The following is a 12,105-nucleotide window of genomic DNA, read 5'->3' as shown; positions in this document are numbered from 1 at the left end:
AATTAATCAGTTTTAGTGACTTTTGTGCTGAAAACACAATATGTAAATGTATAGAAGAAATTCAACGCCGTGGCTTTAAAACCATATGCAAAATTTAAGAAGTCTCTAACAATTAAAAATAAGTTTGCCATTTTCAAATATTTTTGGCTCTAAAGTGTTTTAAGACGTATTTACTAAAGTCAGAAATAATTCGTTAGACATCATGACTAGTAGGGACATTAATTTCAAAAAGAAACACTATATAATTAACAATTTGGGGCAGACAGTGATCAAACTCCGCTAATGGTATAAGTAAAAACTAAACACCGTTAATATTACGAGGATTTGTGTAGGTTAAGTACATTGTTAGGTAAGTACGACTTTTCGGCAAAGGAGCGATCATTTATTCATCTTAATGTAATGGCTATTCTCTAAGTACTATAATCAAAAGTCAAACTATGTTAGTGATATCCTTTTTTCTTGATAACAAGCATTATTCACTAACTCAGAGTATCTTAATCTAGACAAAGAGTTTTATTGTTTACGAAATATGATCATCAGCCTCTAGTTAAAACGATAGCTAAATTCACACACAATAATCAACTGAGGATTGAAGAAAATGCCTCATTAGAGAACAGTAATTACGACAAAAAAATTCAGGAGCTTTTCCTTATTTCTCTTTGCAATATGTTAACCAATAAAACGTTAGGGTGGTCTTCGAAAGTGTAAGGAATTATTTAATTTTTTACAAAAATTGGGGGTATTTTTGTATTATTTTGAACGTTGAAGGGGTGAGATATAAAACAAAAGGAAGGGACGTTGTTATAGTCAGACGAGGAAGCAGAGCTCTATATTTCTTCCATTTACCTTTTCTCAATTCTTGACTCCAAGAAAAAAAAAGGAGAAAACAAGAGAATCAAATTCATCTTTTTTTACGTTATGGTCAGTTGATTTAACAATCTCTTGTTTCTTCTATCTGAAAGTGTCTTGTTCTTTCATCTCTAATTCTACTGATTTGGTTTTGGTGTGCAGGCGAGTGAGACAGACGACGTCAAGTACGAAGAGGTGTCTGATGATTGATTGAGAACATATAGATAGATAAATCTGATGATTGATTGTTGATTATATATATATTATTACATATATGTAGAATTTCATAAGGAGCAGTCGAGGTTTGAAGTTGTTCACGTGCAAATGGCTACCAACAGACCAAGAGCCAAGGGCTATAGTTTTCTTTTGCCATGGATACGGCATGGAATGCAGCATCACCATGAACAGTTGAGATCAACCTTTTCCTTTTTGTATATGTAGATAACTAGATATGTTTTCATAAAAAAATAAAGCGTTTACCATCCACGAGAGACGACTAATATATACCATTCTCTAGTCTCTTGTCCAAAAACATTCCGAGTTAAGGTTCAAAAGTTCTTCGTTACAAAAAACCTTATATGGAAACTGTATTTATGTTTTCGAGATCAATATGATTGGATCAGGTACTGCGAGGAGGCTTGTGAAGGCTGGATTTGGGGTATATGGAATGGATTATGAAGGACATGGCAAATCCGATGGCCTTAGCGGTTATATCCCAAACTTTGACCACCTCGTTGATGATGTCTCAACTCACTATACAACTATTTGCGGTAACATTGACTTTCTGAAAATAAAAGCCAATTTATTGATTCATATTTTTGAGTGACAAAAAGGTTGTAATAAATAAAACTATATACGTGTATTCGATTTGAATTATTCTCCGTTGAACGTGCGATGATATAAGGAAGCAACTTATGATGAATAACTTGAAGGTTTTTTAAATTTATTTATTTGATATTATCAGATAAATTTAAGAACTAATTTGAGATTTAAATTTCTTTGGATTGTAAAAATTAAATAGAGAGGGAAGAGAACAAAGGGAAGATGAGGTTTATGTTAGGAGAGTCAATGGGAGGAGCAGTGGTTTTGTTGCTAAGCAGGAAGAAACCTGAGTTTTGGGATGGAGCTCTCTTGGTCGCTCCAATGTGTAAGGTATTTCACTATTACTCATCTTTTTGTATCTTTTAGTTGCCTCTTATTATTGGTCGGCATTATGGACCAAATTTATATATATATATATTATTAGATACCTTTCCATTAAAGTATGTGAAATAATCATACATATTGATCCAAGTGACTAGATTCTTAAAAGTATAGTTTTTCTTTAATTGATTTTCATGTATGTAGTTGTAGATTGATGCAAGTTAAATGCATATAAATTAAATGAAATTGTATGAATGTGGTATATACATATTTTTCACAGATTGCAGAAGAAATGAAGCCAAGTCCTTTTGTTATTTCGATATTAACGAAGCTTATTTCGGTTATACCCAAATGGAAAATCATTCCTACTCAAGATATCATTGATATTTCATATAAAGAGCCAGAAATCAGAAAACAGGTATGTTTATATATATCATTGTAACCAAAGTAAATAGTATATAAAAGCTCTGTAAGAAAGGAAACTGATTAAAATGCTTGATTTGAATTTTGTTCAACATGGTATGATTTAAGGTTAGAGAAAATCCTTTATGTTACAAAGGAAGACCACGCTTGAAAACTGCGTATGAGCTCTTACGGATCAGCATCGACTTGGAGAAGAGACTTCAAGAGGTATTTATAAATTGTCCATATATTCAAGATTCTCTTAATGCATTGATACTCAGATTAGGCTCAAAGAGTAATATATTAGTGGTATAAATTGTAATAGAGTATAGTTTTTATAAAGAAAACTGGATAAGTATCAGTTTGGTTATAATTACTTACAACTAATGCATATAATGATTATAGGTTTTATTACCGTTTATGGTATTGCACGGAGATGATGATAAAGTAACAGATAAAGCAGTGAGCCAAGAACTATACAGGGTTGCGGTGAGTTCGGACAAGACCTTAAAGTTGTACTCTGGGATGTGGCACGGTTTGCTCAATGGCGAGACACAAGAGAACATTGAGATTGTCTTTGCTGACGTTATCGGATGGTTGGAAAAAAGAACTGAACATGGAAATGACAGGTTTGAGTCGGAGCTTAAACATAACAATGATGGTTTTCATTTGAAGGAATAGTCCTTTAACTTACTACAATAGTGTTTGACTTGACACATGAAATTGTTGTGGTGAAGTGGTGTTTTGCATTTTGATTTTTTTTTGTGCTGCTATTGTGTATATACATGCAATAAAAACTCTATAAATTAATAATGTTGAAATTGTAATATTTTATTGATTTTTTAAATTATAAAAAAAATTATTTAAAAGTTCATAAATTTTTTTTTGTTTCAAATAAGAAGAATATGAAAATGTGATATTTTGATTAAAATTTATATTAAAAAAAACTTTTTATTAAATTTTTGAGATTTTTGGTGTGTTAAAAATATGTATCCTAATATGTAAATGCATTTTATATACAACGATCTACAAATAACATTTAAATAATAACCAATAATTAGAAAAAAAAAACTTTTCTGAAAATATATATTAATATAATGCTTATTATTATTATATAATTTATAGAAATTAATTATTAATTTATGATATTTTGGGATCATATATTTATATAAGATTTTTAAAAAAAAAATTTATACCGTTTCAGTTTGAAATATTTTTTTATTGTGTTTATGAACATATGAATAAAAATAAAAGAGAACTTTAGGTTCCATTAAAAATTGTTGGGCGTTTGTGAAAGAGGAAGATTATTGATCTCATAAAGCCCTTTCTCAAAAAAAAAAAAAGATTATTGATCATATCAACCAATGATTTAGCTCTGAATATCATGTTAATTATCAACATAATCCTGTCTCATAATAATTGAGGAAATATCCTAACATCTACTGAGGTGATTTAATTTGACATGATCATAATCATTGGTAAACACGATCTGTATCGTCTAATAATATAAAATACATCATACTTCAAGTTGTAGAAAACTCTGTAATGATTTCTTTTTTATAAAGAATTCCATCGTTTGCTATCGGGGGCATATCTTTCTTGGTCCCCATTGTTAAGATTTAAAGTATTAACAGTAGACGTATTTAATAATAGTTCACCTTTAACGTAAGAGCTAAGTCAACTTATGCATTATAATCAAATTCAGAGGTTTTCGACCTTTTACAACTTCTGCCACTAAAACGACTACGCAATACATTATACATACGACATACAATAGGAAAAATTGTCAATCAAAAACACATAGTTGAAGAAGATTCTTGAAAATAACTTTGTTTAGTATAAGCTTAACATTTTACCAAAAAACACTTTGTTTAGTATAACTATAACATCACATGGATTTTTTAAACAGTGTGTATTTTATAGTAAACACATGGTCTACTAAAACGTAGGCACGTTTAATGGTTCGATCGAGAGTTCCTAAATGAAAAACCGACCACAATTTTGAGTTTTTTTTTTTTTTTCAGTCGTCGCTTAAATCTCGATCAACACTTTCTACATACGACAGAGTAAAAACTAAATTAACCTCCATTCATCAAAGGCTGCTGCATATCTATTTATTGCAGTGATATGACATGTTGAAATGCTGTATCAAAAAGAAAAATATTCATTGGCGTAAAACTTTGCAATATTGAACATACAAATCTAAACTTCTCTCATTGTACTAAGTAGTTAACAAACGGATTTTATATCTAAATTTAGAATCAAAGTTTTTAATTTAATGATACGTAAATAGTAGAAATAGTAGATCAGAGTTTTAGAAGTTTTGTATGCTTTAGTTTCCGGAACTAATCGCATGTGTTACTGTTGTAGATCTCCCATTTTTATGGTTAACTTGTTGATTATGATCATCTTCATCCGTTTAAAATTTTATTATTCAGAGATAACAAATAACATTATTCGTAATCGTAAAGATAAAAATAACGGTTAGAGTAACGACAGTGCATGTGTTAGTGTTAACATATTATAATGTCATGTAGATCGTATAAGTTTGATTTAGCCGACAAAAATCTCTAAAAATGTGTCGAAGTTGTACAACATAACTCTCTTTTCCTGGAACTCGAAACCACGCAAGATTCTTTACCCATATTTCATTAACTTTTCTTATCCACAAAAAAAAATTGAGGCATGGGGTTACTGGATTATTTGAAGAAAAAGAAAACATTTATGAAATTTACAGAAAATTGAGGTATTAATTGTGCTATTTTGAAAGTTGAGGGGGCTGTTTACAAAAACTTTCAAAGAGTTTTTTTTTTATTTTTAAGAAGCAAAAAAACGTGTTGGAGTACGAAGAGAGGAAAGGAGTCCGTTATTTCGTCACTATCAAACCAAAACGGCGTCGCATTACCGTACAGTCGTCTTCCTTTAAAACTGCTCAATATAAACAGACCTTACAAGTTACAACAATCTCTGTCTCCAACAAAACTGAAAGGATAGAAAGAGAGAGAGAGAGATTTCGATCAACCTCTTCTTGAAAATGGTCAGTGACGTTAAAGTTTAATATTCTATGGTCTATATCTCTTTCATACCACATCTGAAAATGCATTATAGTTTGCTGTTCTTGTAATGTAGTTCCGGTTTACCTTGTTTTTGTATGCAGGCAAGTGAAACAGAGAACATAAAGTACGAAGAGGTATGTGTTATGTTAGTTGTTACATACTAATAGATTTATGTATTATCTCTACATAGATAGAGGAATGTGGGGTTTAAATGACGATGGTTTTTTTTTTATAAATGCAGAGTTTCATTAAGAATACTCGAGGAATGAAGTTATTCACGTGCAAGTGGTTACCAGCAAATAAAGAGCCAAAGTCTTTGATCTTCATCTGCCATGGATATGCAATGGAATGCAGTATCACCATGAACAGTTGAGATTAGCCCACTTCATGATGTATATGTTATCATTATATCATCGAGACTTTTTTATTTAATGTTAGTGATGAATATGATTGGACTAGGTACTGCGAGAAGGCTTGTGAATGCAGGATATGGGGTGTATGGGATGGACTATGAAGGACATGGTAAATCTGATGGGCTTAGTGCGTATGTCCCAAACTTCGACCATCTCGTTGATGATGTCTCTGCCCACTACACATCCATTTGCGGTAACTTAAAAGTGTAATATTGATTTTATGAACATTTATCTTTTGAAGTCACGGTCAAAGCCACTTTTTATATTTACCATTCACTAGTTATGGGGTAATGTAGGCAGAGAAAATCAAGTACCCAATAATTTTGATGGACAAAAAACGTTCTCGCGTTGATGTTTTTGGATGAAAGAATCTTAAACAAAACTTTTTTGTCGTCCCACGTTATCAGAAAATGATTTTGATGTCTTTTTGTTTGTGGTTGAAATAATTAGAGAGAGAAGAGAACAAATGTAAGATGAGATATTTGTTAGGAGAATCAATGGGTGGGGCTGTGCTTTTGTTGTTACACAGAAAGAAGCCTGAGTTTTGGGATGGGGCCGTCTTGGTTGCTCCTATGTGTAAGGTAATATTTTTATTCATTAACTCATGCATCTATTCTTTAGGAAAAATATGGTCATATATATTTTCTATGTATTTAGTCAACTTAAATATATAGAAAGGAGAACAAATAAACATAAGCTCGCTTGGCACATATATATTATGCAAATAAATATATCATTTATGGGAATTGAAGTTATTCTGAAGACTTTATTTGCACTATTTTACGTAACATATATTCACATATAGTAGCCACTAGCCAGCCTGCTTTATGGAGTATTTTATAAGGTTTTTTTTTGCTAAAAAGTATTTTACAAGGTTAATTGAACATATCTTTAAAACAATGTATTGTTATGATGTTGTGCAACTTTTTGCCCACCCAAAACCAAAAGATATGCAGATGGCAAAATCTTGATTGTTAGTTTTCGACGTGCCATGATGATGTGCATGATGCTGAATTATTAGGTTAACATTAATCTAATATTATTAAATATTAATCTAATATTATTAAGACAAGCGTGTGAAACTCAACCTCTTAAAGCAAGATTACAATAATGAGGGAGTGTTTTGTCCAATAATTAGAGAGTTAAGTTGCTGAAGATATCATACATTAGCACATGCACACAAATCTTGAGTTGATATCCAATTTGTAATCGTTGCATCTAGCTATGCAGCATGTAGAATATTATAATGTTAGTTTACTGATTAAATTAGTTTTCGATGTGTCATGGTATGTAGCTATGTGCTTAAATGTTACAAACACAAAGAACCACCGCTAATGATCGCTTATTTTTGTTTTGTCACAGATCGCAGAAGAAATGAAACCAAACCCTGTGGTAATTTCTGTATTGTCCAAACTTAGTGGAGTCATTCCTACGTGGAAGATTATCCCTGGCCAGGATATCATTGAGACTGCTTTTAAGCAGCCAGAAGTCAGGAAACAGGTTTTTTCACCTTTATTTAGTGAAACCATATAGAAAGGTTATACGTAAAACGTATGTGTAATGACATTGTGAAATGATTAAAGGTCAGAGAAAACCCTTACTGCTACAAAGGTCGTCCACGCTTGAAGACTGCTAATGAGCTACTGAGGATTAGCACCGACCTCGAGAAGAGGCTTGATGAGGTATTATATACAATTTTCGTTGATGAAGAAAGTTAAGATGTTATAAGTAGGAAGACACGGTTTATGCTTATTTTGTTATGTAATTGTAATATAGGTTTCATTACCGTTCATGGTATTGCACGGTGAAGATGATAAAGTCACGGACAAAGCGGTTAGCGGACAATTCTATGAAGTTGCGTCGAGTTCGGACAAGACTTTTAAACTGTATCCTGGGATGTGGCATGGTTTACTCTATGGCGAGACACCAGAGAACATCGAGATTGTTTTTACTGACATCATTGGTTGGTTGGACAAGAGAGCTTCTGATGGAAACGGAGGGTTTGAGTCTGAGCTCAAACGTAAAGAAGATGGTTTCACTTTGAAAGAGTAGCTCTGATTCAAATGCTATTGTTGTTGATTATGACACTGTGACATGCCTTTGTAAGTGCAGTGACATTTATAAACTACATTATGCGTCCTTCCTCAGTCTCTAATTCTTTATATATAAACCTAATTAATTATGTTTCCCAATATACAAAAATAGATACTTTGCTCAAGTGGACTTGTAGGCAGAAAATATTACTTAATTCAAATACAAGAACAATGTTTTAGTTGTCACACAAGCTCAACTAAAGCATATCAACAGCAACAACAACTCCATTCTAATGACTCCAACAATCATATAAACCAAATTCTTCTATGCATCTTCATATAAATACATTAGTCCATCCATCACTAGACATCGATCATAAGCAACTTGGGTATCCAAACGTAAGACTAAAATGGTCAAAGCACTTCACATAACCATCATGCTCTTCCTCGTAGCCTCCAATCTCCTCGCATTTATCAATTCCGCTAGACTTCTCGACCAGATTCAACCTCAGCCTGAAGAAGTTGACGAAACGGGCGATATCCCACCACCAGCAACCACAACTACATCAGCATTCACGGTCCCGGCCGGTTCAGCAGGAGCTACTACAACGAATGAACATGAGCCATCACTAGAGTTTTTTATGCATGACGTGCTAGGAGGGTCACACCCATCAGCTCGTGTAGTGACCGGCATAGTAGCTCAAACCGAGGTGAACGGCATACCATTCTCAAAGGCCAGCAACAGCATCTTCCCGGTAGACAACGGAGTCCCACTGGTCAACTCAAACAACATCAACAGTGTCATCAACCCAAACACAGCCCCACTTCTCACCGGACTTAGCGGGGCTCAAACCAGCACCGTGATCCAAAACACCAACGGAAATACCAACGATGCCCTCAGCTCCAACAGCCTCCCCTTCGTAACCGCAGGTAACCTCCCTCCGGGTGCTGCACTCCAGCATCTTATGTTCGGAACCATAACCGTCGTGGACGATGAGCTAACCGAAAGCCACGAGCTCGGCTCAGCTGTTATAGGGAAAGCTCAGGGATTTTACCTAGCCAGTTCCTTGGATGGGACTAGCCAGATTCTTTCTTTAACCGTGTTGTTAGACAGAGAGCATGACCATCATGACACTTTAGACGATGCCATTAGCTTCTTTGGGGTTCACAGGACCGCCTCTCACGCCTCTCAGATAGCGGTTATTGGCGGGACAGGAAAGTTTGAGCATGCTAAAGGGTATGCCATAGTGGAAACTCTGCATAACCAGAACAACCAGCATATCACTGATGGTCAAGACACCATCCTCCATTTCAGTGTATACCTCACCTACAAAGCTTGAAGAGACAATATATTGAGTGTTAAACAAGTTATGATTGCTTTTGTATATGTTCTTGCTCACTAGCTTCCTCTTGTGGCCTTTTTTCATTTGTTGTGATTATCTGATTAGAAAAGAAATTTATTTAAATGAGACTACAAGTCATAATAACCTGTTGAAACAATGTGACTAACTTGATAAAAGGCCAATCCTAGACCTCTGATAAAATGAATGTTTGTATGCATGCCAAATGCAACAACTACTCTCCTCTCACTATTCTCAATCAAAATGCAGAGGAGGAAGCATAGTCAGGGCCAGTCATGGAAATAAATAAGTGAAACATTGGCTTATCACCTCCAAAAATTCAAAAAATAATGTACATAAATATATATTTCCAAAATTGTAAAAAACTAAAAAAAAATGTCCATAGCCCCCAAAAATGTCAATATTTGAAAATATTGGAGACTTTTAATTGGGGGATGGTGGAGGCCCGCACGAATCGAGTTCTGCAAAAGTAAGCAGCGTCAACGGTTCGGCCAGCCTATTTCCCTTCCATAAATTCTTGCGCCACTTTCTATGTTTTACTGTCAGCGCTGCGTCCGGCTCTCACCGCTCGCTTTGTTTTCCTTACTCATTAGTTTAAGGCAAGTTTTAATACCAGACCACCCTCAACACTTTATACTAGCTTCCACAAGACCCATCCGTCTCAATTTCCCGATGTGGGAGAAACAAAAATGGTTACTTTATTCCAAACCGATATTGATTCGGTTCGGTTTCATCTAGTTTAATACAAACCGATTAATTGAAATGAACCAGACCAGAACATTTTAATTGTAAGCCTTGTTGACTCAAAGTAGTAAGAATAGTAAAAAAAATTCTGATTTTAAAAATTATCATTTAAAAAAAAATAATAATAATTCTACACAGTTTTTTCTCATTCCTCTATTTTTTTTTTTTAAAGTAATACAATAAAAAAATTCTCATTGAATTAGAGAATAAAAATAAATGATAAATATTTTTTCTTAACTTTTATTAGTGGCCCGTTTGAATCCATATCACAGTGGTATATAAAATAAAACCGACCTAATCTGAAAAATATATCGCAAAAGCGGCAGCCTAGGGTTAGATCAACTTCTCCATGGACACGTACACTAGCCAGATTAGATCCGTCATCAACGTAATCTTCTTCTTACTCGGATCTGTTTTCTCTATTATATGTTGTTCGTTGTTATTCGGAAACTAAGAAGAATATATGTTTGTATTTTAGGGGCCGATAATGTTCGAAAGTGAGGCTGCTCGGGAAGCCTTCCTCGAGAGGAACTCAAGGCCCCAGTAATTAAATTTAATGCTTTATTTATTTTGTTTGAAGATATTTGTATGTGTTGATAATTCCTTCTTTTGGTATCTGATGCGAATTAGGTTTAGGATGTCTGTTGAAGGATTCAATCCTTATCGACCTGAGGATGAAATCAGGAGAGAATTGGTTAATCACTTCGAATCATGTGGCGAAGTCTTTAGGGTTATTGTTCCCACTGACCCCATTGTCGACAGGTTTGTTTGTGTCTTTAATATTTTTGACATAATAATAATATTTGTTTTGCGAACTAAAAAAAACAATTGGTCTTTGTTACAGACGTGCTTTTGTTATTCTTTTTGGACATGACGCAGAAGAGAAAGCGTTGCAACTTAATGGAAGTGACATCGGAGATTGGAACGCCCTTGTTAAGTCTGCACCCATGGACCAAGAGAACGAATACCTGATGGCACAACGTTATAAAAAATCTCTCGTTGACGCCCTAGTCAACGACAAGAAATTGTAAGTTGATATTTTTATTTTTCCGCATCTGTTGTCTTGGTAATAACATGCAAAAAATTACTGCAGTAAATTTGGCATTGCGGTTTGGGGGTATGACACTTCCCTTCCTGAAGATGAAGTCGAGAGTGTTTTGAGACGACATTTCTCTTCTTGTGGAGGGATAACACATGTTTACATTTACGGCAAGCGTGCTAATATCTATTTTTCCGAAGAACATGAAGAAACTTCGGCTCTGGGTCTTCATAGAAGTGAAGTAAGTGGATTCAGAATAACTACTAGGCGCTTAGCCACAGCCAGAAGGAACCATTCCCTTGCCCCCGGTCAATCTAGTCGTCGTATTGGCTATACCCGCCCAGGTACATCAAATGTTTTTCTTGATTCTTCATTTTTGACGGTTGAACTTCTCATGACTTCTGTATTTATTGTGTGTATTGTAGCTATTATGATTGAGTTTGCCCCCGAGATAGGGCGCAAGGTCAAGGCTTTTAAGAAGATAAAGAGGATCGTGAAGAAGGTCATGGCTTTGAGGAGGATGAAGGAGGCGGGGAAGGAGAAGGTCATGGCTTCGAGGAGGATTAAGTAGGCGACGACGAAGGAGAAGTTCATGCCTTCGAGTAGGATGAAGGAGGCGACGAAGGAGAGGGTCACGGCTTTTCTCTCTCCAATCATTCTCTCTCCAAAAGACTACGAAGCTCTTTGGTGTTTATGAATCCTTTGATAATACAATGTTATCACCTTTATTTTATCACTTGCGCCATCTTAATCTCAATGTATGATGAACCTTTTGTTTGTGTTTGCGTGTGTGTATGGTAAACATAAATCTATTATAAGTTATCTTAGTATTATTAGCCGATTTGCATTGGTAGAACAGAAGCATAATCTCCTCATTACTCGTTCGGGACTCGCGAATAAACATTTATTGTTTTGATAAAACCGTTGTATTATTTTTTTTCAACTGGATATGCATTTATAAACCAAAACGTTAGCAACATCATTCACTAAGATTTCCACACCAGCTACACTTTGGAAAAACATTGCACCAAACATCCAACACCCAATCTTACAGAGGAAGAGAGA

The 12,105-nt window shown here is 34.5% G+C and overlaps 4 protein-coding genes and 1 non-coding gene across 6 annotated transcripts; 4 read left to right on the top strand and 1 right to left on the bottom strand.

The window, feature by feature from the left end:
- The first annotated feature begins 780 nt into the window (after positions 1-780).
- Positions 781-3,223, top strand: LOC106450277 (caffeoylshikimate esterase-like). Its single transcript, XM_013891928.3, has 8 exons — positions 781-921; positions 1,012-1,044; positions 1,130-1,256; positions 1,473-1,619; positions 1,871-2,001; positions 2,273-2,410; positions 2,524-2,622; positions 2,800-3,223. The coding sequence occupies exons 1-8, from the start codon at positions 919-921 to the stop codon at positions 3,073-3,075; spliced, it is 954 nt and encodes a 317-aa protein (XP_013747382.1). The 5' UTR covers positions 781-918; the 3' UTR covers positions 3,076-3,223.
- Positions 3,224-5,234: 2,011 nt separating this feature from the next.
- On the top strand, positions 5,235-8,045 carry LOC106447471 (caffeoylshikimate esterase). 2 transcript variants are annotated; one of them, XM_013889399.3, is made up of 8 exons: positions 5,235-5,431; positions 5,552-5,584; positions 5,692-5,818; positions 5,910-6,056; positions 6,314-6,444; positions 7,226-7,363; positions 7,447-7,545; positions 7,640-8,045. In XM_013889399.3, the coding sequence occupies exons 1-8, from the start codon at positions 5,429-5,431 to the stop codon at positions 7,913-7,915; spliced, it is 954 nt and encodes a 317-aa protein (XP_013744853.1). In that variant the 5' UTR covers positions 5,235-5,428; the 3' UTR covers positions 7,916-8,045. The 2 variants fall into 2 exon arrangements, with proteins under 2 accessions (XP_013744853.1, XP_013744852.1); XM_013889398.3 differs by lacking the exon at positions 5,235-5,431 and having other exon boundaries at positions 5,546-5,584.
- Positions 8,046-8,275: 230 nt separating this feature from the next.
- Positions 8,276-10,266, top strand: LOC106450276 (dirigent protein 9-like). The gene has a single exon (XM_022718410.2). The coding sequence runs from the start codon at positions 8,307-8,309 to the stop codon at positions 9,234-9,236; it is 930 nt and encodes a 309-aa protein (XP_022574131.2). The 5' UTR covers positions 8,276-8,306; the 3' UTR covers positions 9,237-10,266.
- On the bottom strand, positions 9,694-9,860 carry LOC125608475. The gene has a single exon (XR_007339367.1). It is a non-coding gene; the product is annotated as a U12 minor spliceosomal RNA (small nuclear RNA).
- A 13-nt stretch (positions 10,267-10,279) lies between the features above and the next one.
- LOC106450275 lies at positions 10,280-12,042 on the top strand. The gene is made up of 6 exons (XM_013891926.3): positions 10,280-10,389; positions 10,480-10,544; positions 10,632-10,763; positions 10,846-11,028; positions 11,095-11,384; positions 11,466-12,042. Exons 1-6 carry the CDS (start codon positions 10,351-10,353, stop codon positions 11,609-11,611), a joined length of 855 nt encoding a protein of 284 aa, XP_013747380.1. The 5' UTR covers positions 10,280-10,350; the 3' UTR covers positions 11,612-12,042.
- Positions 12,043-12,105: the final 63 nt, after the last annotated feature.

The sequence above is a fragment of the Brassica napus genome, chromosome A4 (genome assembly GCF_020379485.1).
Source record: "Brassica napus cultivar Da-Ae chromosome A4, Da-Ae, whole genome shotgun sequence".
Lineage (NCBI taxonomy): Eukaryota > Viridiplantae > Streptophyta > Magnoliopsida > Brassicales > Brassicaceae > Brassica > Brassica napus.
The sequence above is the reverse complement of the archived record's forward strand: the minus strand, read 5'-3'. Positions and strand labels throughout refer to the sequence as shown.

Excerpts from the sequence above, each read along its gene's own strand:
- LOC106450277 (XM_013891928.3), top strand. Across the intron at positions 1,045-1,129 it reads ACGACGTCAAGTACGAAGAG|AATTTCATAAGGAGCAGTCG; the intron begins GTGTCTGATGAT and ends ACATATATGTAG. Across the intron at positions 1,620-1,870 it reads TCACTATACAACTATTTGCG|AGAGGGAAGAGAACAAAGGG; the intron begins GTAACATTGACT and ends AAAATTAAATAG.
- LOC106450276 (XM_022718410.2), top strand. The coding sequence starts at position 8,307 with ATGGTCAAAGCACTTCACATAACCATCATGCTCTTCCTCGTAGCCTCC.
- LOC106450275 (XM_013891926.3), top strand. The coding sequence starts at position 10,351 with ATGGACACGTACACTAGCCAGATTAGATCCGTCATCAAC. Across the intron at positions 10,390-10,479 it reads AGATTAGATCCGTCATCAAC|GGGCCGATAATGTTCGAAAG; the intron begins GTAATCTTCTTC and ends TTTGTATTTTAG. Across the intron at positions 10,545-10,631 it reads GAGAGGAACTCAAGGCCCCA|GTTTAGGATGTCTGTTGAAG; the intron begins GTAATTAAATTT and ends GATGCGAATTAG.
- LOC106447471 (XM_013889398.3), top strand. The coding sequence starts at position 5,546 with ATGCAGGCAAGTGAAACAGAGAACATAAAGTACGAAGAG. Across the intron at positions 6,445-7,225 it reads TGGTTGCTCCTATGTGTAAG|ATCGCAGAAGAAATGAAACC; the intron begins GTAATATTTTTA and ends GTTTTGTCACAG. Across the intron at positions 7,364-7,446 it reads AGCCAGAAGTCAGGAAACAG|GTCAGAGAAAACCCTTACTG; the intron begins GTTTTTTCACCT and ends AAATGATTAAAG.